Below are 27789 nucleotides of genomic sequence, written 5' to 3'. Positions count from 1 at the left end.
TATTTTTTTAGATTAGCAGTACTAGCAGTGCTGTATGGCCCAGGCAAGCTGTTTATTTTATTTTTGTCCTGTTAGCAATAACTTTATTTCTGCATTTCACCTGTCAGACTTCTAATTGTCGGTAGGTGTACGGTTCCTCCTGAGCGCTGGGGGCGCTACTGTTCTCCTCGGGTCTGTGATATCAGCGCGTCTCTCAGCATGGCGAAGCTTCAGCGTGGGGAGTCTGAGTGTGAGTTAGAAAAAGGAGTGAGAGTTAGTGTAGTAATGTCTGATTCCAGTGAGGATGAGGGTCCTGAAGAGGTGGCGTTTGAAGAGTCTAGATCCGCTGCTCTGAAGAGTGAGGAGGAGAAGCTGCAGGCCGCTAAGAGGTGAGACCTGCGGAGCAGCGTGCTGCTCTCTGAGTCAGAGCCATAAGTAACTAACTACAGGACCAGATCAGCTTCAGAGTCTGTGACTTACGGAGCCCCTGAAGAGACATAGTGTATGTTTTTTTTACGTACAAAAGTGTTGAACACATCATATTAAGTGGTGGGCACCCGATAGTAATATGTACACAGAGCAGTTCAAGCTTTCTAAGCTAACTTAACTAGCATTAGGTTCTAAACGGATAACCTTACCTTATCATATTTAATTCGCTGTAATTCTTTTTGTACCGTCTGCCATGATATGGCAAAACACTGAATTAAAAAAATCAAGAATACACTAGTGCAAGAAAATTAAAATAGCATACAATATGATTAAAAAAAATCGCATTTTTTCCCATATTTGTAACAGAAGTCAAATGTCATGATACTAATAATGTACTCCCAATATCTCCATATATTCAGGATTTAAGTAAAATAAATGATACTGCAGAAGGTAGTAGTCAGTAAAGTCATGTATAGACCAGTGAATATATTATCTGGTGCTCACCCCCCTTCTTTTTTTTTTTTTTTTTTACAAAAAAAAGACACACTGTCCATTCAGGTGCTCTGTAGTAATTTATTCACTTATTTATGTTTTTTTTCTTCCCATATTTCCATCAATTTTTACATGCTGATGTTGGAATACTTTTTACCTGAAAGAGCCCATGGTAATGGATATGTCACAGACCCTTTAAAAGTTGTATACGTTTATATTTATAATTTATATTATAAATATAAATTTGTATAATATATATATATATATATATATATATATATATATATATATATATATATATATATATATATATATATTTTTTTTTTTTTTCTCTCCATTGTATATTTTAAAGTTGAACCTTAGCACACCTCTGTTAACCCCCATCATCTTGAATTACAGCGCTTTTAGCCAATTCTCCCAACTGGCTTTCAATGCTAGTGATGGGGTCATAGCGTTGCACATGCAAAGAAACTACTAACAAGCTTAAAGTGTAAATGCACGAATTAATATTCACGCATTTCCACTCGATTAATTTGCCAGCTGTTTCCTTCAGTGCTTCATTTTAAATGTCAGAGCCCTCAGAATTCTACCAGTAAAGTTTAGAATAGTTACAGTGGACTCAATGGCCAAAAAACCTCAGTAACTGCAGTAAATCCCTTACCGTTTCCCCTGGATAAGTAAATTGTCCGGAACAGTTTTATGGAAAAAAAAAACACCATGTTTTTCAAACAAGCTCTGGATGTTAATCTACACAGCCTAAAAAAACGTTTATTTGGGTGATTAAAGCGCTTCTGTTTATTTACAGTAAGATTAAATTTCCAATATTTTGTCTAAGGATGAGTTTTCAGTTTCTCCAGCACTAAGGCTGGGTGCATTAGCATTAGCGTGACATAATGCTAGACTGAGGGACCCTGAGTGTTCTTGTATTCCAGACTGCTATCAGATAGTTAGATAATAGATAGTTTTAACATAGCAAATATGCAGACTACAGTACAATATACTCAACTCCTAAATGGCAAAAGAGCTAGCGGTGCAGTTAGCGACTAATGCTAATACTGCCGCCCCCAGCCTTGGTGCTGGAGAATTTACACAGTAAACTCACCCTAATAATACTGTACTTCAACAAAGTAGCTTTACTGCTATTTATAAACTGACTGGTAGAATTCATAGATAAGGCGCTCTGTCGTTTTTTGGAAAAATGAAAGATTTTAAGTGTGCCTTTTATTCCGAAATAACACGGTAACTAATTACCTTGGGTAGGGGAAAATCTTCCCTCTAGGTTTATACTTTTTACCCTTTTCAATATATATATTTTTTTAGTCCAAGACATTTGTTCCATTGTTTTACTTCAGAAATGGCAAAATAGCTTACAGAATTATGATTATTATCCGTTAAGACACAGCAGGTACTCAAGTATATAAATAACAGGCTGTATTTAAGTAATTTTGCTATTTGTGACTAGGGAAAAGGAGCTGCTGAAGGAGAAAAGAAGAAAAAGGCAGCAGTTTTTCCAGGAACAAAAGGTACAGAGCTTTTCTATAGCATGCCATCACATTTCAAAATGAAATGATTACCCAAACTGCTTATAAACGTGTATAGATCTATATATATTCACTTATTAGCAGAGAGACGTGTCTGTTTTTTTTTACAGGAAATAAAAAGGAAGGAAGGCTTTGCTTAATGTGTGTGTTTTTTTTTTCTTTTCAAGAAAAAAAGGCTTCTTTCAGACACACTTTTGGAAGAGTTTGATACAGTACCACAGAAGTAAGTGAATTTATAATACTAAGTAACAATCCAATTTTTCATTATGATGCTACAATTCTAAACTAATTCCTTTTCTGGAATGGACATTTATCTCACAAGCCTTCGAGACGTACTACTTATGATTTTTTTTTATGCTTATTATCAAGAAAAGGGGCATACTACATTGAAACTAGAACAAAAGGTCATAGTACATTAAATTTAGGGCTGGCCCGAATAGCGTTTTTTGAGCTCCGGATATTCGGCACTGATTCGAAGCGAATATTCGAATATTCGTTTTTAAAAAAAGAGGTAAAAAAAAATAAATAAAAAAAAGCAAATCACGGCCCCTTTAATCCACTGAAAAATGTTCAATTTGCTCTGACCGACGAGACATATTCACCCCGGATTTTTGGTGTTTTTATCCCCCATATTTTTGTGTTTTCACCCCATATTTTTTCTGTGTTTTTAGCCCAGATTTCTTTGTGTTTTCATCCCGGAATTTCTGCTGCCCCACACGCGGCTTATCCGCTGCGTAAGCAGGCTAGGAGGCTGCTGCACGGTTTCTCCGCTGCGCAAGCCAGCCCAGTAAATTGCTGTTTGTGTTTTCACACTTAGGCTATTTGCTTAAAAAAACAAACAAAAAAAAACGTTTGTTCAGGAAGTATTTTATATTCTTAAACATTGTTAATTATATTAGAGGACAGTCATTGTAAACTGTACTTGGTCTATTTCGGATTGTGCAGGGCATATTACTGATTTTGTATTTTTGCACTTGGGCTATAAGCTCAATATTAAATATTTCGTTTGTTTAGAAATTATTTTATATTTTTAAACCATGTTAAATTATATTAGAGTAGAGGAAAGTCATTGTTAATGACGTTATTGTACTTGGTCTATTTCGGTTTAAGCATTGTGCAGGGCATAGCCGTATTACTGATTTTGTATTTTTGCACTTGGGCTATAAGCTCAATTATTAAATATTTCGTTTGCTTAGAAATTATTTTATATTTTTAAACCATTTTAAATTATATTAGATAAGAGGAAATTCGTTCAGACATCATTTTTGTAGGCCAGGCTTTTGTAACCGATTTAGCCCCTACTGTTGCCACATTACCCCTTACGTTTTATTATATAAATCAGTTTCGAAGAGCCTGCATTTTTTTTTTATCATGTATAATAGAGGTCTGCGCGAGACTGATTTTTAAACCCACTCTTCCACGCTCCCGCGTTTCTGTCTCGTTACCGCTCCGCAAAAAAATTGCTTCTTTTAATCCCGCGCCCGCCCGCCACATACACATTTCTGCCGCTCCCGCCCCACGTTCCTAATATAAATTAAATAAACTACATTTAATGCTTCAAATTTACTTATATATTTATTAAAACAGCAGCGCTGAATAGTGTGGTCCCGTTCCTTACCCCAGTCCAAACACCATCGGTGTGTGCGTGTGTGTGTCGGTCCATCCTGCGCGTTGAGAGTTTTCTTTAGGTTTTTTTTTTTTTTTTTTACAATTATTACAGTTTTCTTAACTATTTATTAATTTGCTCCCGCATGGTCTGGATTAAACTCCCGCTCCAGCCAATAACAGTTCAGTTCTGTCCCGCGCGCAAGATATTCTGACGGGACCCGCTAAAACAGAAGTGGTTAGAGTGAGGTGGAACTCTGGAAAGGAGAAAAAAAAACGAATATCCGAATACCAAAATTAAAAACCGAATACCTACTCAACGAACGAATATCCGAATACCCGAATATTCGGGTCCAGCCCTAATTAAATTTAGATAATATACTGCGTCTCTGTTTGGAGGGCGTACCCTATCCCAACAAGAATCAGAATCAGGCAAGGGGTTAAAATGAGATTGGGCCTAAGAGTAGATCTACATAGACAATTTTTATTTTTCTCCTTACCATTCTTTTTATCTGTTCCCTGTATATTATAGACAAAAGAAGCTTTCAGATGACAGAGGTAAGGGTTTAAAACCATCTGCGTCAAACCTTCTACAGATTCTTTTTCTTAGTTAATTCTACATCATAAACACAGATGTTGCTTTGTCTAAATGCACATTGTTTTGTCTTGTTTTGCAGATGAGGAGAAGGACAAGAAACAGCAGAAGCTGACTAAGTCAAAGAAAAAGAAAGCATCTAGAAGGTATGTTCACGTTGCTGAATCTCATGTAGGGCTGGGCAATATGGTAAAAATATTGTATTTATATGTTTTACATCTTCACCATGCACAATTAGAAATGGGACTGAGCTGTGCTGATATTGGTGCAAGTAATGTAATCAGCAATGAATGCTTGGGGACATGGGGTGATGGTTGCAGGAGTGAACACGAGGTAACCGCATGTCCTCCATCCACATGGTTGGGCACGTGCTTGTAAACACTTGTGTAAACACTGTGCACCTTAGTCTGGCACAGTTTTGCACAGATATTTACAGTAACACTTTTAAAAAGCTTTTGAATGTCTGATTAAAGGGGTGATTTACTGTTGTTTAGGTGTTTTCCTTGGGTTTTGAGTGCTCGGTGCTGACTCAGCTCTTGATTGGTCTGGAAGCGAGACAGAGCGCGGGTGGGGGCTATATTGTGCAGCCCTAGCTGAGACTTCACCTGAGAGAACCACTCGTTTATGCTCTCAGGAAAACTTCAGCTGACAACCCAAAGAATAAAGAGATTACAGAGAAGTAGTGGAGTATTTACAACCCAGGTGTAATTTGTTGTAATTGTTGTTAGGGCGGCCGCGTTACCTACATACTGCTGTGGGAAACCCTGAGCCCATTAGCAAAAACCATTTTAGCCCTAATTAAAACACAGCCACTTCAGGTAAATTGTATTAATGACACATTTATTTGGGTTTTTGACACTATTATGATTCATTAACACTGTCAGACTATATATTGGAAAACCTGATAAAACCTGGAAAGGTTTAATACAGGAAAGTAGTTAAGTGTGAGAAGGTGAAAGATTTCTGCTCTGATTGGCTGCATTGTTATTTATAATGTACAAATGTACATTATAAATTCCATGTGTAACTTTAAAAACTGTATGACTTCTATTAGTTTAATGTCAAAGAACTAGACAGTAATTAACAATATTTTCTTTGATCTGAACCAAGGAAATGTCTAAACATGCCTTTATGACCCCTGACTACACTTGGTTTGCACTGTATAAAATCCAATGTTTTTTTTTGTTTTTTTTTTTTCAGTTTGCAGGGAAACTGCAGTGTGATGCGGCTGAAGGACGAGTCCGCTGATTCTTCAATGCAGCAGTCAGCCATGGACTTCATTCAAGCACGCCTCTACGGATCAGGAACCTTGAGAACAACCAGTAAGTGAAACACAGACCCCTTTTACATCTGGTCATGCGCTTCGAGAATTAGGATTTATATATATATATATAAGACCAAAAAAAACACACCAAGGATACATTTAAAAAGATACAAATTCAGGTAACACTTTACTTGGATGGTCCATTTGATGACCTCGTTGATCCTCAACTGACATTCAACTGAATGTCTATTAACTGCAACTTAACCTTATGTTGAATGTAAATGGTTCAAAATAGAACATAACCCTACACCTAACCCTAACCTTAACCCTTAATCAACCCTAAAATCAAACCCTACACCTAACCCTAACCTTAACCCTTAATCAACCATAAAATCAAACCCTACACCTAGCCCTAACCTTAACCCTTAATCAAACCTAAAATCTAACCCTACACCTAACCCTAACCTCAACCCTTAATCAACCCTAAAATCAAACCCTACACCTAACCCTAACCTCAACCCTTAATCAACCCTAAAATCAAACCCTACACCTAACCCTAACCTTACCCCTTAATCAACCCTAAAATCTAACCTTACACCTAACCCTAACCTTAACCCTTAATCAAACCTAAAATCTAACCCTAACCTCAACCCTTAATCAACCCTAAAATCTAACCCTACACCTAACCCTAACCCTTAATCAAACCTAAAATCTAACCCTACACCTAACCCTAACCTTAACCCTTAATCAAAACTAAAATCTAACCCTAACCTTAACCCTTAATCAACCCTAAAATCTAACCCTAACCTTAACCCTTAATCAACCCTAAAATCTAACCCTACACCTAACCCTTAATCAACCCTAAAATCTAACCCTACACCTAACCTTAACCCTAAACTAAACTTTAAATTGAATCCTAAACCCAATGCTAAAATGTAAGATTGGAGTTTGGGTTACAGTTGGATGTGGGGTAACATTCAATAGTGAATCGTACTTTCACCTTTCAGTTCAGTTGCATTTAATAGACATGCAGTTGAATGTTAGTTGAATGTCAGTTAAGCGTCATCAAACGGACCATCCAAGTAAAGTGTTACCCAAATTCAATACGGATTCCAATACAGAAACTATATGTCGATATATTTTTCTGAATTGCGATATACAATATATATCTCTATATTTTCATCCCATAAGGTAATATCAAAAAGATACTTTTGAGACAAAGCTCCAAATTTTATATTGGTACTTTTATAATTGTCATATAATTAATATAATTGTCAGTGCCATATCCTTTATATTAGAGTAGCCTCAACAACTGAAAGTCATTTCAAATTATACTAATTATATATATATATATATATATATATATATATATATATATATATATATATATATATATATATATATATATATATATATATGTGTATGTGTGTGTGTGTGTGTGTGTGCGCTTAAGAAAAAGTGAATAAAAAGTGCAGTTTGAGTTATCTGTAAATCTGGGCTGAAGCAGTGTCAGGTCTATTCTCATACCCATGTGAAGGAGCTGATTGGTCAGTTAAGGTTAGAGTGGGTGTGTCTAAAGATCAGTGTTTAGTTCAGTGGTGATGCTTCAGAACACGAGAAGTGCTGTTGTTTGGCTGAAAAGTCGGGTTCTGCCGTCACTGTGTTTTTATAGAGAACAGCGTCTGAATGAGCTTCGTGTCTCTCCTCTGTGCGTGCCACACTTTATTTAGAACGCAGGCGATTGGTCTCTCTCTCTCTCTCTCTCTCTCTCTCTCTCTCTCTCTCTCTCTCTCTCTCTCTCTCTCTCTCTCTCTCTCTCTCTCTCTCTCTCTCTCTCTCTCTCTCTCTCTCTCTCTCTCTCTCTCTCTCTCTCTCTCTCTCTCTCTCTCTCTCTCTCTCTCTCTCTCTCTCTCTCTCTGGCTGCCTAATGTTGACTGTGGTGAGGGAGGGGTAGTGTTTAGTGAGGGAGGGAAGCTGGGCTAGGTGAGGCTGTACAGAGACACAGCGTTTACGTTTTAAAATAATCAGCATGGGCAGAGATACGTTTCAAAATCGTCAGCAGAGGTGAACAGCGGTGAAGCTGAATCTGTATAAGTATTTTACAAAATACTATATTAACAGTTTAAACACATTTATGTGCTATTGTAGTTAGTCCTGCCTATATGCCGCTATTAAACAGAAGTAACTGAATGAAAACGTTAGAAAAGCCCTGACTTTAGATATTTTTAAATCAAAGAATAAAATACTCATTTTTCTGGAAAGGCACTTTTGTGATTTTTTTTTTTTTTAAACAAGATTTAATGCAATTACTGCAATAAAATGAATAAAAAAAATTTAATCATGTATATGTATATGTGTATATATATATATATATATATATATTAGGGGTGTCACGATTCTCTAAATCCTCGATTCGATTTCATTTTCGATTTGAGGGTCACGATTCGATTCGATTCTCGATTTTCTTGTTTTTTTTTCTTGTTATTATTTTATGCCTCATAAAATTTAAATAATATATTTATTATTATTATTATTATTATTATAAATATTATTATTATTATTTATTAAGATATATATGGTAATGCCATCTAGTGACTTTTTTTGGTAGCAACAGTGTGCACTATTAAAACAAGCAGTTTATCAGAGCTGTGTGTGGATGGCTGGTGAAACTGCTCATTACATGAAGCTGCAGTTCTTCATCCAACCACTAGCAGCAGCAGCACAAGCCCCGCTCTCTTCACTCAGTCACTACTTCAGTACAGCCCAGCCACGGGCTACAGAGCTCAGCCAGTCCGTTTTTACTGTTTCTGTAAACAAATAAAGGTTTTAACCCCACTAACCGGATAATACAGCTCACTACAGTTCATCTTTCAGCCCAAGCAGCTAACAGCAGCAGGTTAGAACAGCCGACACGGAGGCACTGCTCGGATTACATTGTAAACAGGTCAGTTAGCGCGCTGCTAACCTCAGGATGTTTATAACTACGGAGTTTAGTGGACACACCACGGCCGCCAGGTAAGTCTTTTAAAGGCTACTGAAGACTATTAAAGGCTATTAGAGTGTAACCCCTGGCTCCCAGGGGTTACAAGAGGTTATTGAAAGCATTATTGGGGGGCAGAAATCAGTACAGGCTGGTTAGATAAGTGATGTGGGTATTGTCTTATAAATATTTACACATAACTTATATCTCTCCTGAAAAGCTTTTATTTTAGTCAGAAACACGCTTGTGTTTACTTTATCTGAGAGAAAGATGTTTTTTTAATTCAATGGAAAGCAACAGGTGTAGTCAATTATAAGTTTAAGATTTTTAATCCACCTCACTGTGATCTATAGTCAGTGTTCTCAAGTCACACTGACACACGCATTTCAGCGAGTTCACACGCTCTCACCTGCGCGCACCCACCCCTCCGTTAGATACAGATACAAAACCTGCGCGCCCAACCCCCGCCCCCCCCCTCCCCCTCCCCCTCCCCCTCCCCCGTTGGACAGATAAAAACAGTGATCACACTCCCGCCGACTGCGCTCATGCAGTGGCTATCTCTATTTAAATGAATAGGATGCGCTGTGTTGGTGCCGCGCCATTTGCGTAGCGCGCTGCGCTATTTGCGTAGCGCGCGCGGGAGGGATCGTCGATCCTCTTTTTGACTTCGATACTCGAGATCGTGACCTCATTTCGATTCGATTTCGATAAAATATCGAGATCGTGACACCCCTAATATATATATATATATATATATATATATATATAACGTTTTCCGGTCTGCAGCATTACATAGATGCAAAAATCGCCAGTGCATCTTATGTATAAATTTTACCAGTCAAGTTTGAAGGAGCAGTAAAGCCTCTTCACTGAAGTACAGCTTTATACAGGAGTTTTAGTTTAGTTCTCCAGCACCGAGACTGGAGTAGCATTAGCAGCTAACCGCTATTTCCCCGTTCAGAGGTGAGTATTATCAGCCTGTAGCCTGCTGCTAACAGCACTAGCATTACCTTCTAACCACGCTAGCTCTTTCGCTGTTCAGAGGTGAGTATATCGAAATGTGTTCTGCGTGGTTTACCGGAACACTCAGGGTTGGCCGCTAATGCTAATGCTCCAGCCATATTGCTAGTGAAATTTGGGAATCTATGCTAATTGTAAATAAACAGAAGCTCTTTACTCACCCAAATAAACAGTTGTCAGGAGAAATCTGTGTAGATTAATATCCAGCACTTGTTTAACTTTAAAAGAGCCTTTTTTTTTTAACTGTTTTGTTTACTTAGCTTAGCTTTAATTAACTTAGCTAACCCACCACCACCACCAACTGCTGAATCAGAAGCTCCTTATCTTTATCCCTTAAAATGCACCTTATGATTCAGTGAGCCATATATATGTAAATAGACCAGACAATAGACGTTCATTGATAGTGCGCCTTATAGTGTGAAAAATATTCTGTGGAGTGTTTGTTGCTAATCGTGGAATTGTCTTGCTTGTCAGATGCTGAGCTTCTGTCCCTGGAAAAGAAAAGGGGTGTGAAAAAGGGAGCTGCAGTGCAGTTTGTGAATAAGAAATGGGGTAAGTGTGGTCTATTTCTTTTAATTGAGCATTTGGGTTTCTTCCAAAACCCATCAGTCGTGAGTTAAAAGGCTCTGCCATCCCTGTGTCCTTGCAGGAGCAGAACAGAAGGCCAAGGCTGAGAAGTCCAACAAGAGATTTATTCACAGGCAGAAGCTCGTTACCACCTGAGAGCTGGAACATTTTTTTTATTGGATGTTTTGGAGGTGATGGCTACATCAAAGAAAACTTTCCAGCTCACCTCACTGGACCTTTCTGCTGTTTTAGCAGCTGCGGCGGCTGAAGGTTGGAGGGCTGTAGGCAAAGTGACTGGTCCAGAGTTGCCACAAACCCCCTGTAGACAAACATTATAGGGGGTCTTATGGCTGTGGAAGCACCTCATAGTGAAATAACTGTGTAATTTGAGTTTAAGTCATTGTAAAACAAAAAAACTTGGACGTTTTTGGTTGTATTATATTATGGTCACAGTGGATAGTGTTCTGATACTGGGCCTTATTGAAAATACAGTTATGTAATCTTATCTTGTTTATGATTGATTTAAATTGAGTTGAGTGCTGGTATGAAAATTGCTGTAACTATTAGTTATTAACTAGTTTTGCAGACAGGGGTATTAGGCCTAGTTTTGGACTGCATATCATTTTTGAATAGAGATTTAGCATTGAAAGATGAATTTAGTCTTGGACTAGGCTTAATCCCTGTCTGGGAAACTGACCCAATATGTCCTTGAAGTGAAGGAGATATTACATTTTGTTTTAAAGCAGCGGCTTTAGTTAAATCGAATCTTTATCATTTACACAATTTACTCCTAGACCGGTTAAATGCGGTTAGGTAATTTATCTCTTGGCCAGCATTTTATATGTTTTAGTTTGATTGTTTAAGTGGTACAAATTTGAAAAGCCTGTATTGTTAAGCAGACCAGTATGTGTGTTATGTTTTTCCCTGGATGACCAGCTTTCCTACCACCTCAAAGACCAGCTTAACCCTTCCAACACCACAGATCAGTACTAGCTAGGCTTGAGTTGGATTTTTTTTAGGAGATTTTCTTTGTTGTCTGAAGTAAAGACAGCCCCTCTGTACATTTTTGGTTAAATGTTTGCTTTAAATAATGTACATGCTTTATTTTCTAAAAACAAACAAGACAATTGAATGCTGTGTCTCCTTCATTGAGTGTACTTTGCCTTCTACACGTTTTTGATAAAGCTTTGTTGAAATGCTCTTCACATTTTTTTTTAAGCAATTAATATTTGTGATTATATGCCACTATAGTGCTGGGCGATATGGGGAAAAAATCATGTATCACGATAAGGAAAGTTTTATAATCACGATAACGATATATATCATGATATACCACATTTGAGTATGTTTTCAGTTATTCTTGAAAAAATATGACAAAATTATATCATTGCTTACTTACTTATTATATTTATAAATAAATGAACAAACACGAAAATGAGGGTATTCAATCTGTAATTTCAGTTTGTTTTAGTTTTTTTCTTTTAACTACCGTTTTTATTAGTTTCAGTTAAGGAGAACTTTCACTTTCAGTTTTCGTTATTTTGTTCGTTTTTGTTAACAATAAGACTTGGTTACTTAGCTATATGGTGATTATCATACCATAGCTTTATATAAAATAAAAGTAGTATTAAAAAACAGATGACTACATTACCGACTATTTCCTGAAGCCCGGGCAGAGAAGTAAAAGTCAAAGTATCCTGCTATTTAAAAGAAAGGAAAATTAATAACAATAATAATATAGTTCTGCATACTGGAGTTTAGATTGTCAGCCCGAACCCGAACCTGAACGGGAGCCTGACTGAGCCGATGCCCGAATTTGGGAGAATTCTCACTGCTTTCCTGGCGCGCTGTCTGGTTTGGCTGAAGAAAATGGTCTGTGGCGTGACGTAGAACTATGTTCAATAGGGGTGGGAATCGTTTACTATCTCACGATTCGATTCGATTCCGATTTTGGGGGCCACGATTCGATTCAAAATCGATTTTTGATTCAAAACGATTTGAATTATAAAAATTTCTGCTTCTGGCTTATGAATCTTATTGAAAAAAAACCCTCCATAATATACACTGGTCCTGGAGCAAGTAATGTGTTACAAAAACAATAAAATGTGCAGGAATGTGGGTCCTCAGTGACAGAGAAATCACTGGGATATCACAATGACGTTAATGAACAATAAATAAATAATAAATAACACTGCTTTATTACCAGGCTACTAGCGGTGGTGTGTAGGTGACGCTGCTGGGCTGATGTGATGATAGCAGTGGAGCGCTAAAGTTCAGGAGCAGCTGCTGATTAACTAGTTAATTTAAGGTGGTTGTATTTCTTCAGAAAGGGGGCAGGAGGTGGAGAAATTAATTCATATTGTCCATTCCTTAATTCCTCTGTGATGAGGAGCTGAAATTAGCTCTGATTAGCTTATTGTTATTTTTCCGTTCCGCCTTAAATGCTGCAGCCCGCAGCCACCTGTAGCGTTATTTAAGGTGGAACTGGAAAGTTAGCTAGTTAGCTAGCTAACAGAAACTGAAACTAACTACTAGCGATCTTTTTTATGCTTGTTATGAAGCATTCTGCCATAAAACATTGAAACTACACGTTAATCTAATGTAATATAGTGCTTGTTCTGCCATCTTACCGGTGATTCTCAAACACCTACTACGCTCTGTGTGTGTCTGGAAGATCTCCGTTTGAAGGGACAAGCCCTATCCCCAGGGTTGCCAGGTCCAACAAAAATACCCAGCCCAAAATCAGTCTAAAACCCGCCCCTCAGAATCGATTTTGGGACATTTTAAATCGATTCTGAATCGTAGTAAATGAGAATCAAGATTCTTATGTGAATCGATTTTTTGGCACACCTCTAATGTTCAATGTAACAAATCACACTGTGATTTTTTTGTGCTTATCAAAAACGTATAGCTCATCCGCGCGTTTAAAGCTCCACAGGTGGATTAATGTCAGCATATAAATCGCATGGGTTTTCCTACAGTACAAATCATTCAAAAGTGAGGATGAGCTCTCCGCACCCAATTAAAAAAATCACACAGTGTCTGTCTGGCTTAAATTAGTTAGATACAGCTATTAAATGAATAAATCAACATTAATAGAAAAGACCAGTGAGAAGTTCTGTATGCTAAATAACAAAGAAGGCAGCAAAACAGCTAGAAGCTAATAAGCTAATAAGATTTAATAAAAACAGAAAAATAGATATAAAACAGGAAAATAACCAGCTGAACTAAGCTCAAAATGGTAAAAGAAATACAATCTAAAGAATTCTAAAAGATCAAAACGAAATAGTGAACACAGATGTGCATGAATAATAGATTAAATTACTATAGGGATATACTTTTCTATCGTCCCCACAATATTTATCGTCATATTGCACAGCACTATGCCACTATGATACACTTTTAAACATGAGGTAACTAATGCATGGCAGCTATAGCTGTAAAAACAGCAAAAGCAAACAGCCTGGCCTTTTTTCTCCTCCTCGACCTGATCATGTACTTTAGACCAGCTGTTTGCTGTTTCTCCAAAAAAGCAAAATAGCAAAAGATGCTCCACATATGAGCTGCTAACTCATCTATTTCACCTTTATAAAGCTACAAGTCGTCTCTTAAATATAAGGTTTTTTGTTGATGGAAAAAATATACACGTATCAATGTGACATTACACACAGATACAGGTCACTCGCATTTGTGAATGTAATGTTCTGTAAATAAGGTGAGATAAACGAACACATTCACACACTGTCCTGTAGTGATTTTCTCAGGATGATCAGTATATGTCAGTTTGGGACTTTGAGTAAAAGTAAAGGACAAAGTGCTTTAAGTAAATTTGCACATCACCATGTGTTCATTTGGGTTATGGCAGATACATGCATTGAGATTACAGGCAGGGCCCCCCGAAAACAGCAGATTTAAGTATTCTGCTGCTTGAGAATTAGACAGACTGATTACAGGGGAAACACTCCAGGCTGGTAGATCTCCATGACTAGGAATGAACAGCCTTACTATAAGACCAATGAAACAAATCCACAGCCAGATCCATGCAAACTCTGATCCAACTAATTTTGTTCCAATATGCATTAGAATGCATTTTCTGGTATGCAAAAAAAAGAGTCCTTACACACATACAGACACATGACTCGTCCACCTGGGTATTTATATTTTATTACTGAAAATGATAAGACAGTGCTGTTGACAATACTGTATCATTCTCTTTTCGTTTTTAACGTATTGATGGTCAATAAGGGCTGGCTGGTAAACCGCGGGAGAAAACCAGGAGCAGGCTTGCGTCTTTCAGCTGAATGAGTCCTTAAAGGCCTGGGCTTGTATCGATCAGTCGTTCCAGAGTAAGAGCTCTGACAAGGGAAGAGATTTTTTTCCCCCTCTTAGTTCATTTTTTTCAGAAGGGGAAGGAGTGTCCAACTTTAGACCAGTTTGGTTCTTTTCTTACACTCTTAAAAACAAAAGGATGCTTTAGAGAGTTCCTTGAGGGATGCCACAAAAGAACCATTGACTACTGTTTGGAAAAGAAGTGGGTATCCAGATTTAGTCTTAGAGAGTCTTAGAGACTCTGTCCAGGGCAGTTCTGTGATTTTCCTTCCAAGATATACATGTACTTTTAAAACAGGGTGCTTCAGATGGCTCCTTGAGAGATGCCACAAAATAACCCTTTGCTACTGTTTGGAAAATAAGGGAGTGTCCAGATTTAGTTTGAGAGAGACTTTATCCAGGACAGCTTGTTGCATTTCCTGCCAAGATATACATATATTTTTAAAACAACAGGTGGCTTTAGATGGTTCCTTGAGGGATACCACAAAAGAACCCTTGAGAACCCTATTGTTTGGAAAAGGAGTTTAGATTTAGATTTAGTCCTAGCAGAGACTTTGTCCAGGACAGTTTGGTGCTTTTCCTGACAAGATGTACCTACACTCTTGAAAACAAAAGGGTGCTTCAGATGGTTCCTTAAGGAATGCCACAAAAAAACCTTGACTATTGTTTGAAAAATAAGTGGGTGTCCCGATTTAGAGTCTTAGAGACTTTGTCCAGGACAGTTTGTTGCATTTCCTGCCAAGATGTATGCATTTTTTTGAGGGATGCCACAATAGAACCCTTTGCTACTGTTTGGAAAAAGAGATGGTGTCCAGAATGGGTCCTGAAGTGACTTTCTGTACAACACAGTTATAGCACAGGTGATTTTCCTGCCAGGAACATTACCTAACTGTACCTAAAATAATCGGGTGCTGCTTTAGATGGTTCCATGGGAGATGCCATAGAAAAAAAATGTTTATAATTAAGATGTCTTGAAAAAGTCTGAAGACTAATCGCTTGTTGCTAATGTTCCTTAATAATATAATCATTTAAAAATGCTCAATAACAAACATGGCTCTAAATGGAGCCAGATGGTCTTTTAAAGTTCTTCTATGGCAGGGTTCTTCAATCCTAGCCGTGACACCCCCCTAACCTGCAAATTTGATGATTTTGGCTTCTCCTTCTATTAACACACCTCATTTAACTAATTAACACATTAACAAGTCCTGTAGGAGTTGCAGTGGGTGTGGTAAAGCTGGTAATTGACTAAAATTAACTGGGCAGGGGTGTGCCAAGACCAGGATCAGGACTGGGGAACAAAAAGCAAGAAAACTGGAATATTTCCTTGCTTAAACACTTAGCAAATTGCTCTGGACACTTCTAGTTTCTGACAAATGAATGAACTGAATAGATATGAGATAAGGAGTGTCCATCTGAACACCTCAGCTGTTTAAAGAGTGAGGGGAGGGGGAAAGGTGCAATTGGACTTCATCAAGCTCCAGCTTGGCTGGAATGAAAACCTATAGGCTTAAAAGTCTCTAGGGGGTAAGACTGGACACTCCTGCCCTAGATCAGCACTCTCACTCTGAGACGACTGAACATACAGACCCAGGCTCCTGTCAGAGAGTCTTACTGTACAGTGCAAGTGTGAGTGGTGAATTGTCTCGTATGAGGAAAGTTAGTCAGAGACAGGGGGACAGAGGGACTCCAGGCTGATGAGAAGAGCCGTAGACATCAATACAGATACAAACCAAAAAAATTAAAATAAAAAGTGTCCAAACATCTGCTGTGCTGCTGGCAGAGGGTGGGTGCGCTTGCACAAACGAGGGCTTTAACTGGTGTATATAGCTCACACTAACTCTCTATGCTAAATACCACCACTAAGGATGAGTCCAGCAGTGTTAGACGGCATGTCTGTCTTTTTTTTTTCTTCTTCTTCTTCTTCTTCTTCTTCTTCTTTATCAACTTTTTTTTTGTTAATCTTTTCCTTTTTTTTCCTTTTCTTTTTCAAGTAACTAAAAATGTTCCACTCCGCATGTTAATATAATCAATTCAAAAACAAAACTGAGGGAGGGTTTTTATATGGTAACAAGTACACAAGCCAACAGCTTTAAAAACAGCAGGGTGATACTGTACTGGGACCCTTTCGTGCTCACTTTAGCCAGCTTTCAATCAAGAACAAATATATCATATGCAAGTTTAATGATAACATTAATTATAATCAGAATAATCTGCCTCATGCCTTGTAAACTAGGAAACAATCAGAGCCTGCAACCCACCCAAACACAACAACCTCCCCTCCCCTCCCCAAACAACCTACCCACCCTCCCGTCCCAAAAAAAAGATAGAACTAAATTAAAAAGGAACAAAGCAAAAAAAAAAAAAAAGAAGAGCATAAACGGTTCAGGAATCGCTTTTTTGGCTCCAGGGATCCTTCCTTCCTATATAATAATGTGTGTCTTTAGGCTCGGTTAGGCCCGGGTGAAGAGGATCCAGTCTCTTGGAGAGAAGCCAACATTATGGGATAGGTCTGGTCTGGCTTTGCGCGGAGGCTCAGTGCTCCAGGCCATGGTTCAGGGCAGGCCCAGTGTTCAGGAGGCTGGGCTGAGTTGGGATGACGCAGGGCCGCGCCGCACCGCACGGCTGTTTAAAGGGGGGGGAGGGGCGCTTCCTCGGAGGCTAGTGCAGGTAATCGTCCACGGAGGCGAAGGCGCAGGAGCCGATGCCCGTGCGAGCCATGAGGGCCAGACACTGAGCCGCCTGACCCACCGCCTGAGCCAGCGGGGGCTGCTTCGGCAGGTTATGAGTCTCTGCAATATAGAACATACATAAACATATACGTGAAGTTTGGGTGAGAAGACAAACATTTTCGATCATGATAGCTCATTAAATGCATTAGATATACTTGAACCTTTTTACAACACAAATGTATTGTGAAGTGGAATGAACCTGAAACAAGGTTTGCAAAATTTACATCAAATACAGTACAGGTCAAAAGTTTGGACACACCTTCTCATTCATGACTGTTTACATTGTAGATTCTCACTGAAGCATCAAAACTATGAATGAACACATGTGGAGTTTTATGTACTTAACAATAAAATGACCTCCACAGTCACCGGACCTGAACATAATCCAGATGGTTTGGGGTGAGCTGGACCACAGAGTGAAGACAAAAGGGCCAACAAGTGCTAAACACTTCTGGGAACTCCTTCCTTCAAGACTGTTGGAAAACCATTTCAGGTGGCCACCTCTTGAAGCTCATTGATTGAATGCCAAGAGTGTACAAAGCAGTAATCAGAGCAAAGGGGGGCTATTTTAAAGAAACTAGAATATAAAACATGTCTTCAGTTATTTCACTTTTTTATTTTTTAAGTATAAAACTCCACGTGTTCATTCATAGTTTTGATGCCTTCAGTGAGAATCTACAATGTAAATAGTCATGAAAATAAAGAAAACGCATTGAATGAGAAGGTGTCCAAAATTTTGGCCTGTACTGTAAAAATCTGAAAAGTGTGAGGTGCAAAAGTATTTAACCTGCTTCTTTGCTCTGAAACCACTATATAAAATTCAGTACAATCAATTGCCTTCAAAGTCCCTTGGTCACTCTGGAGGAGCTGCAGAAAACCGCATCTCAGGTGGCAGAATCTGTTTACAGGATGTAAAAAAAAGCACTGCTCATCACCCTGAACACACCATCCCCTCTGTGAAACATTGTGAAGAATTACCTAGGGGTTTTAGAGTAAACAGGGTTGAATACTTTTGTCAATTTTTTTGGATTTTTAATTGATTAAAATTTTGAAAACCATGCATCATTTTTGTTCTACTTCACTTCACTTCACTTTTTAGTAATTTGTGGTTGAAAGGTGACAAAATGTGACCTCAAGGGGTACAAATACTTTAGCAAGTCACTGTACACTGTACCTCCTGATGCCTGATGAGCTGCAAGATTAAAAAAAGGACTAGAATTAAAATAAACAAAGATAGTCAGTGTACAAATTCTGATTCCCAGGATATACTCTAAAATAGAAGTACTGTGGACTATTGTGAAGTAATGCATTGTAATGTATTTAGGTCATCGTCATTGTGCCCAACCCTACTATAGTTTAAATTATTATCCATCAGCAAATAGTTCAGAGTGATTGATGTCTCAAAGTAATAGCAGTCCTGTTGCAATATACACTTATCAACCATTACATTATGACCACCTACTTGTTTAAGCTCCACCAATCATATTGCTGTATAATTACAGTCTCTAGTCCTTTAGTTTATCGGCATACTTTATTATCCTCCTTCCACCCTGTTCTTCAGTGCTCAGGACCCCAAAGGACCACCACAGAGCAGCTATTGTTTGAGTGGTTGATCATTCTCAGCACTGCATTTACATCGACACAGTGGTGGTCTGTTAGTGTGTGTTGCACTGCTATTAAGTGGATCAGACACAGCAGTGCTGCTGGAGTTTTTAAACACTCCGATCACTCACTGTTCACTTCATTAGACACTCCTACCTAGCTGCTCCACTGTGTAGATATAAAATTAGAGACAGAAGAGCATTGGTTTCTGCATAGTTTGCACTGGTCATCCTCTAGCTTTTCATCAGTGGTAACAGGATGCTGTCCACAGTACGCTGTTGATGGACTGCCCTCAGGCCAGCCTTGACACTGAGGTGTGTAGATCATGGTGTTATGTGTACTATGCATAGTTATCATTATTGGTGAAGTTTTTATTTTAAGCATGGTGTTGGTAGTGTCATGCTCTGGGGGTGTTTTTTTCTGTATGTAGGACTATTACACTGCACAAAGTGGATAAAATAAAGGAGGACGGCCAAATAATTCTTCACCACATCCTCAAACCATCAGCCCTCAAACTGATGTTTTTTTTTTTAATTAAAGATTTATTCTGTACACTCATTCTTGTCCCTGAAAACATCTTGTTCTTGAATCAGTTTGCATCTTTTTAGTCAGAAGCACTTAGAGGCATTTCCTTTTTTTCCCCTGTTACTGGTCTGTGCAGATGACTCATCATTTATTTTTCATGAGGTTATACTTCTGCCAAAACAGACTGCAAGCCAGAAGGATATTTCTAAATCTAAAGAAGGGGGAATTCCATGAATTTAATGGTTCAGAATACAAAAAAAAGTTCTATTCTATGTACCATATTTTTCGCACTATAAAGTGCACTTAAAATCCTTTAATTTTCCCAAAAATCGTCAGGGTAATAATCCAGTGCGCCTTATGTATGAATTTTACCAGTCAGGTTAGCATTAACCACTAAGCACTAGTTGTTTTACCATTCAGAGGTGAGTATATCGGACTGTAGTCTGCTGCTAACCCCGGCTAGCACTGCTGGAGCAGCATTAGCATTAGCAGCTAACCGCATTACGGGCTAGCTCTTTTGTCGTTCAGAGGGGAGTATATCGGACTGTAGTCTGCATGTTTACTGTGTTAAAACAAGCTACATGGGACAAAATGCTAGCTAATATCACAATGGCTTACCGGAACACTCAGGGTTCCTTAGTGTAGCTCTTTCTGTTAGTTTCTAATGGTCTAGCCTTAGTGCTGGAGAAATTCGGGAATCTGCTTTACTCACCCAAATAAACAGTTTTCAGGAGAGAAATCTGTGTACTGTATTTTTCGGACTATAAGGCGCACCGTATTATAAGGCGCACGATGAGTGAACGGTCTATTTTTAGTGTTAGTCCATACACAAGGCGCACTGGATTATAAGGCGCACTAAATGAAACTTTATTTATATCAGTAACAATAACTCTGAGCAATAAATCCTTCACAATATCTGTGAAAAATAACAACATCTCTGAGCAATAAATCAACAAGCACAGCAAGTAACTTACGTATTACTCCGCGACGCTCCTGACAACGGTAGCCGCAACGCTCCGACAGACCATAATATTATGTTGAAGCACAGCAAGTACGTATTACTCCGCGACGCTCCTGACAACGGTAGCCGCAACGCTCCGACAGACCATAATATTATGTTGAAGCACAGCAAGTACGTATTACTCCGCGAGGCTTCTGACTATAATAGCGTGTTGTGCCGAATTCGGTGAATAAAACGGTTTTAAAACAGAGATAAAGATTGGATAAGTTTCATTTCTGGATGAAGTGATTTCCAGCGCTGTTTGGATATAACTGTGGATTACAGGAGACTGGATTGATGGATTCTCTTTAGTCTGGACGCGTTTTGAAGGTAGGACCTGTGGCTGAGCGCGGGTGTGTGTTCGGGGGGTGGCGGCAGTGACCGGAGGTTACCCCAGGACAAAAGGAGAGCCTTTTATTACTGGAAACATGCGCTCTGACGCAGCTCTAATTCATGAAACATACATCCTACAGTAAAAGCACAGTTCTGGAATCCGGAGAGCCAGACGGTTCGAATGGTGTATGACATGACCGCATTCGATGAAATATGGACGAACGATAAACGCAAATATGAGAGTTATGAATTATTAAAATCATAACCAAGGCATATTTCGCCCTAAATGTTTATTTTCTGAAAGGATATTCCGCTAAATAGGCTAAATAGCTCAAAAGCAGAGATTCTAAGCTTTAAAATGGTATATTGGATGTCTATATTGAACCTGTAACTGTTCATAACTATTCAGAAACACAGCCAGTTATGAAATATTAAATATTTCTGGCCCGCCGGTGGGCCAGCGCGTGTTAAGAGGTTAACTTTACTTAGAAGTGGGCGCTAAAAAGAAACAGTTTGTGCTATTACCCCCAGAACGGGTGGAAAGGAAAGTTTACCGGCACCTTGTTCTGGCCACGGAGCTACAGTGGAAACTAGCTACCCTGAGCCACAGCCGAGAGGCAGTACGGCAGTCAAAGGTAACCGCGCGCTAGCCCAAGAGGGGGATCTTTTTCTGGCGTGGGTGAGGAATTCTGCACAACAGAGCGCCGTGTACCACATAAAATCGAGGTCAGTAAACACAAGCAAAATCCATACACAAGGCGCACTGCATTATAAGGCGCAATGACGATTTTTGGGAAAAAATAAGTATTTTAAGTGCGCCTTATAGCCCGAAAAATACGGTAGATTAACATCCAGTGCTCGTTTGACTTTTTTTATTACAGTTTTGTTTACTTAGCTTAGGTTTACTTAACGTAGTTAGCTACCCCCACCACCACAACCACCCAGCAGCGAGACCTGCTGAATTAGAAGTTCATTATAGGGCCTCTTAAAATGCGCTTCATTATCTGGTGCGCCTTATGTATGAAAATATACCAAAAAAAAAAAATAGATGTATATTGATAGTGTGCCTTATAATCCGCTGTGCTTTATAGTGTGGGAAAAAAACGTTAGTTTGTCAAAAAACACTGTTTATACACAGTATTTTGAGCTAGTTCTCCAAGCACTGCCATCTTTAAGTCACGATAAGTCGCATGAACGAATAGATACGATAGGGAACAGGTGCAAACTTAATTCTGGGACATACATGATTATAAAGATATTTTCAGCAACAGCTGTAATCCTCAAGGTACTGTGTGTATAAACAGTGTTTCTTAATAAATCTGTGACTTATAAAGTTCTCAGTGCCTCATTTTAAATGCCAGGGCCCTCATTATTCTACCAATGAAGTGTGAAGCTACTTTGAGCTTGTTTATGGTGTAAAAAAAAGCAATTTGTTTGCATGGACAGTGCTATTCCCCTATTGCTACCATTGTAAGCCTGTTGGGAGCATCAGCTAAAATCTCTATATTTCAGAATGCTGAGAGTGAACAAAAAAATTGGACTTATGTTTTACTACACCCTAAGTCCATTTTACACAGAATTTCACCTTTAGGCTCATTTATACTCCCTTTACATCTGAAAATATTTAACATATTTAACGTTGAGCATTAATGAGCCTTTTTCTGATTGGCTCATTAATGCAAAGAATCAGCCAGTAAAATTGCAAAGCATCAGCCAGTAAAAAAAAAAAGAAAGTAAAAAAAAAAAATCTAAATCTAAATTAAGTCTCTTTAATAAACCATCTCATAATAAACCCATCCGAATTATTTTAAAATCAGTTTCTGACCACTAAACTATTACAATCTTCTGGCACAAATCACAACTTTTCTTAACGTTGCTTTAAAACTGAGGTAATTTCAAAAAATAGTTTTCTTTTTCTTTTTGCTGTTTGTTTCATATAATTTTATAAATTATAATGCTTTCAAATGAGCTGTGCACTGTGCCTGTAACAATACACATCACCACATTCGTTGTACACAGACCTGTCATGAAAGATTGGTGTGCATGTAATTGTCAATTTTCGCAAAAATGAGCTCTAATGCTATCTACTATATTAATCATCAAGTGAGATTTAGACAGTTTTCTGTTAGTTGTCGTACCTAATATTGCACTGTTGAGTGTGGAGCAGACAGGCTCTCTCTGGATGGAGTCCAGCTGGTATCCCACAGGGCTGTTCCAGGGGTCTGAGTATGCTAGCAAACTGAATGCATCCTGTATAAACAGAGAGACAGAGCAATGAGGCCAGACAACTAGAAACCAGAGCCAGAAAAGAAGCTATATTATGATATTAGGAAATGTCTTAAAATTGATTATTTTTACACAGAATGTACTGTATTTAACATGTAAAAATACAATAAGGTTTTTACTCTTTTCAAAGAGTATTACATGTACTATAGCAGTACTATAACGGTACTACATGCACATGTTTTCTTTAAGACACAAAACTCTCTATAAATATATTTTTCAAATGACACCACAAACTCAGCTAGCCAACGGATGCTTGCTTAAAGGAAAACATTTAGTTAAGCAAGTGGCTAATAATTAACCATACATTTTAATGTCAAAAATGGCCGTCTCTATTATACTAGTGGTGGAGGTAAATTACCTAGCTGTGATTAGCAACCTTACTGAAGCTCAATGATTCAGCAAAAAAAGCCAGTTTCCATGGCTAATATCTGATTATACACCCTCAACATGTTACTACAGAAAATACAATCCTGCCCACTCAGACACAACCAGCAAGCTGATAAGCTGTTACAAGAACCGCCAGTCATATTCCAACCAGTGGCTGGTCTCCTCATTAAAGTAATCTCCGGTACCACTATTGTCACAAGCAAAGTACTAGAGTACCCATTTTACTATAATATAAAATACTCGTGCATCTCAAAACATTGAGTATTCAGTATTTCAGTACATCAGTTAAAAATGTGAAACTCTTATATGTTTAGAGAATAGAAGACCAATTGGTACTTTTGGCAGTGTGCCAAGTCCTGCTGGAAAATGAAATCCATATTGCCATAAACGTTGTCAGCAGAGAGAAACATGAAGTGCTGTAAGACTTTGACTTTGGACTTCATAAAACACAGTGGATCAACACCACCAGATCACATGACTCTCCAAACCATCACTGATCATCAGCTAATTTTGAGGTCTACTGTGAAGTTTCCACCATCAGTGACAGAGATGCGGATTTCATTTTCCAGCAGGACATGGCAAACTGCCCACACTCCCAAAATTACCAATTGGTCTTATATAATATTTTAATTTTCTGAGACACTGTTTTTTTTTTATTTTATTGGCTGTAAGCCATAATCATCAACAATAAAATAAATCAACGCTTAAAATAGATCACTCTGTGTGTAATACATCTACATAATAAATGAGTTTCAGATTTTGAACTGAATTACTGAAATAAAGTAACTTTTCAATGATTCAAAATTCTATTTTTTTGAGATGCAAAATAGTATTACTACTACTACACTACTGTACTTTATGACTTAATAACATAAAAATAGCACAACATAATATAACAAATAATAGAACTACTGTGAGCACTGCTTTATTCCACCACAAACTTTAAAGGCCAAAATTCATCCTGGACTCTCTTTGGAGCATATGATCAACCCGTAATACATGTACAGTGTAGTGCTGGTACCTTGAGCATCTTCTTGTTGGCTGAGTTTTTGCCTCGTTCCCGGCGGAGGTGTTCGCTCATGCTCTGCAGTTCCCGGCCAAAGTGGATCATTCTCTCAATAGCAGCCTGGCTCCCCCCACACAGCTGCCTCTTGGACTGAGCTGACTCTACTTCTGTGGGCAAAGCACTGATGTGAATAACTAATGACAGCTGTAGACGATGTGTCATCGTTTTTATTTCCCGTTGGCCCGCGCTTTGTTTACATTTTAAAAATCAGTTTTTAGCAGCATTTTAAAATGTCAGAAAGCTGCTAAATAAATAAAAACAATCATCACATGCATACATCAATCTCATCTTACCCATCTCTGCATCACAGTCCTCCAGATCTGCTCCATGTGTGGAGCTTCCATTCAGGAAGCCGTTAGAAGAGGACTCGGACACTCCATTAGAGATATGATCCACCTCCATATCCATATCATTACTGAAGAACAGTACAAATAATATAACCCACTTTTACTATGAAACCTACAATTTTACATTATGAAGATAAGTTAATGTTAAATAAAAAAAATGCATACATAAATACGAACAACAAAACAACATGGTAAAAAAATACATCGGGTATTACAATATGAGGGCAGATTAACCAGACTAGCTTATTCAGAGAAAAAAATGCACACAAAAAAATGTCGTCTAGACACACTAGGGCTGTAGACTGTAGGACTGTAGACACACTAGGGCTGTAACTGTATGTGCAGTGTACGTTACTGTCCGGTACAAGCGTGCCACTTGGAAGTCTTTAGTTTTCAAAAGTTGCATTTATATAGTATTGTGGGAAATGTTTTTGTTCTGGTAACTGTAGTCTTGTTTGTCCCCTCTATCCTTCCTTTTCTCTCTCGTCTCATTCCTCTTCACTGCAGATTAACACAAACACTTGTTTTTCTGTTTTCTGGTGTGTGTGAAAACACAATGAATATGCTAATGTTTACACAAAATTAACATACTATAAGCTTTATCAACTAACTCGGGGGATGCAATCAGGCAGGGGTATTTAATTAGAATTCAGTACGGTCCAATTAGAGAAAAGTTTGCCAGGCCAAGATCCGGACCACCGCCATTTTTAACTTGCGTTATGATTGAGTATTATATACTGTATACTGAAGAAGCCTAGTGTTTCTGTCAGTGTTTTGTGTCATCAACAACTGAAAGAGAAAACAAATGACACATACAAGTATATTTCAATAATATGTATTGTTTTAAATAGGCCTGTCACAATAATTACATTATCAACCTATCATAAAATAAATGGAAACACCCTGAACTTATCGAGTCTATTAATGTGAATCTGTATGTTCACTTTGTTTCAAAATGCTATATTTATTCTATTTAATTTTATTTATATTAGATTTAAGCCTGTCTGTCATATTATATGATTTGTCATTTATGTAATAATCATAAGGAGAAATTTGCTTTGTTTAAAAACAGTAGTTTTATTTTATTTAATATTATTACTGTATCAGACTTTATTATGTTGTGGGTAAAACTGATTGTGGAAGTTGCCAATGCTTTTTGTTCTCTGGGGGTTGCCTTAGTTTTGAGGTAGGGTTGTTTTTGGAGTAAAAAGAGCGCGCCTGCGGACGAGGGTTTTTTTTTTTTGCTGTGGAATTCTGATCAGGTGGAGTAAAGTGGACTAGTTTGCACTCTTGTCTCTGTTGTTTCTCTTTAATTAAGTAACACCGCTCGGTTACATTACTGTTAGTATGTTTTATAAAGGTATTTTAATGTTTTTTTCTGGTGCGCACCATCTGTATTAGCTTTTCTCGCTTTATTCTCCCACTTCTCACCGCCTGCTTCGCCTGTGAATGGCAGAGGAGAGCGCTTGGTGATCTTACAGCACACGTGGTTGGTCTGTAAGTTTACTGCACTGTAAAGCACGTAAACCATAAAGACAATAAACGTTCCGCCGCTTTAAATGATCACTGTCAGAATTCAATCTTTCTCACTAGTTTAACGGTTTGGGTCCGGATTGGACAACGTCTGGGTCCGGACCCGGACCGCAGTCTGCCTATTCGTGACCTCTCCTATACGGCATTAGATTTAACCAATTTGATTTTTTACAAACTGTAACTTACACAGCTCTTTGTTCAAGTTAAGTAAAAACCCACCCTTTGACTGATCCCTACACAGTGGATTATTCTTACATTCTCATAATGGCTCTATCACAATATTCATTTTTTAATTTGGGCTCATACAATATAATTTCCGATATTGAAATGTACAGTATAAAAGCCACCACCCTTGGTGTTCAGAATCATGCACTGATAGAGCTAGGTGATGGAAAAATGTATATCACAGTGTTTAGAGGTAATATATGATACACTGTATTTATTGTGTTTTGAATCCTATTGAAATACTCTTTCATGCACAGTACAGTGATTTATTTTAATTTTGTGCTGCACAGGATACAATTTAATGGGATTTTTATTACAGAGGATTTACACTCTCTATAATGAAATGTACAGTTGGGTTAGTGTTCTTAAAGCAGTGATGAAAACCTCAACAGACTTACTGTCAATAAGCTAAGAACATATATTGTGATACAATAAAATATCAATATATTGCCCAGCTCTTAAACAGACTCAAGTCACAAAGTAACCTTAAATAAGCTAAATGAGCAAAATCTCAAGGGTATGGACCCACAGTAATGTTGGAAGTATCTTCAGGAATTGTCAAAAAGCAGAAGCTAAGTTGATCAGTCCACATTTTTTTCTAGCAAACTTGGCAAAACAATGTGAAAATAAACTTTGCTTATGTTATTGACAAATGTTCTGATAACAATACCTTAGACCAGTCTGCTGAGGGCGGCTGCCATTCAGGACCCCAAGCTCACCACTGGGCATGCTTATGGGACACGGCTTGTGGCCATGCGCTGAAGAGTGCGCTTTACTGGATGACACTCCGTTACAGCAGTTACTATCAAAACCTGGCGAAACACAAATTAATAAATAAATAAATAAATAAATAAAAATAAATATAGCTCAATATGGTTTTATTATCGCTTTACAAACGCACAAACATAAACAAATGATACATTTTAAAACATTTATAAAAATGAGTCAGGCAAAA

At 38.1% G+C, this 27789-nt stretch overlaps 2 protein-coding genes across 4 annotated transcripts in view; one reads left to right on the top strand and one right to left on the bottom strand.

Annotated features, from left to right (window-relative positions):
* Window positions 1-164: 164 nt before the first annotated feature.
* On the top strand, window positions 165-11604 carry nol7 (nucleolar protein 7). The gene is made up of 8 exons (XM_022678014.2): window positions 165-368; window positions 2363-2423; window positions 2609-2664; window positions 4579-4604; window positions 4724-4787; window positions 5842-5963; window positions 10380-10457; window positions 10555-11604. Exons 1-8 carry the CDS (start codon window positions 199-201, stop codon window positions 10626-10628), a joined length of 651 nt encoding a protein of 216 aa, XP_022533735.2. The 5' UTR covers window positions 165-198; the 3' UTR covers window positions 10629-11604.
* Window positions 11605-16845: 5241 nt separating this feature from the next.
* ranbp9 (RAN binding protein 9) overlaps window positions 16846-27789 on the bottom strand; it is a 44297-nt gene continuing 33353 nt past the window's right edge. The window contains exons 10-15 of one of the 3 annotated variants that reach the window (XR_007440534.1): window positions 27505-27646; window positions 25023-25144; window positions 24685-24836; window positions 23129-23240; window positions 18318-18428; window positions 17506-17590 (exon numbers count right to left, since the gene is read on the bottom strand). Coding sequence is in view for 2 of the 3 variants with exons in the window: in XM_007232505.4 (XP_007232567.3) it covers window positions 17460-17590; window positions 23129-23240; window positions 24685-24836; window positions 25023-25144; window positions 27505-27646 (659 nt within the window). In the remaining variant the exon portion in view is untranslated. Of the gene's footprint in view, window positions 17591-18317; window positions 18429-23128; window positions 23241-24684; window positions 24837-25022; window positions 25145-27504; window positions 27647-27789 lie in introns of all 3 variants that reach the window. The other 2 variants (XM_007232506.4, XM_007232505.4) reach the window with 2 other exon arrangements.

The sequence above is a fragment of the Astyanax mexicanus genome, chromosome 8, assembly GCF_023375975.1.
Source record: "Astyanax mexicanus isolate ESR-SI-001 chromosome 8, AstMex3_surface, whole genome shotgun sequence".
NCBI lineage: Eukaryota > Metazoa > Chordata > Actinopteri > Characiformes > Acestrorhamphidae > Astyanax > Astyanax mexicanus.
This window is presented reverse-complemented; position numbering and strand designations above follow the sequence as displayed.

Coding starts and splice junctions, on each gene's coding strand:
- nol7 (XM_022678014.2), top strand. CDS start 199: ATGGCGAAGCTTCAGCGTGGGGAGTCTGAGTGTGAGTTAGAAAAAGGA. Junction 2,665..4,578: donor TTTGATACAGTACCACAGAA/GTAAGTGAATTT, acceptor TGTATATTATAG/ACAAAAGAAGCTTTCAGATG. Junction 4,605..4,723: donor GAAGCTTTCAGATGACAGAG/GTAAGGGTTTAA, acceptor CTTGTTTTGCAG/ATGAGGAGAAGGACAAGAAA.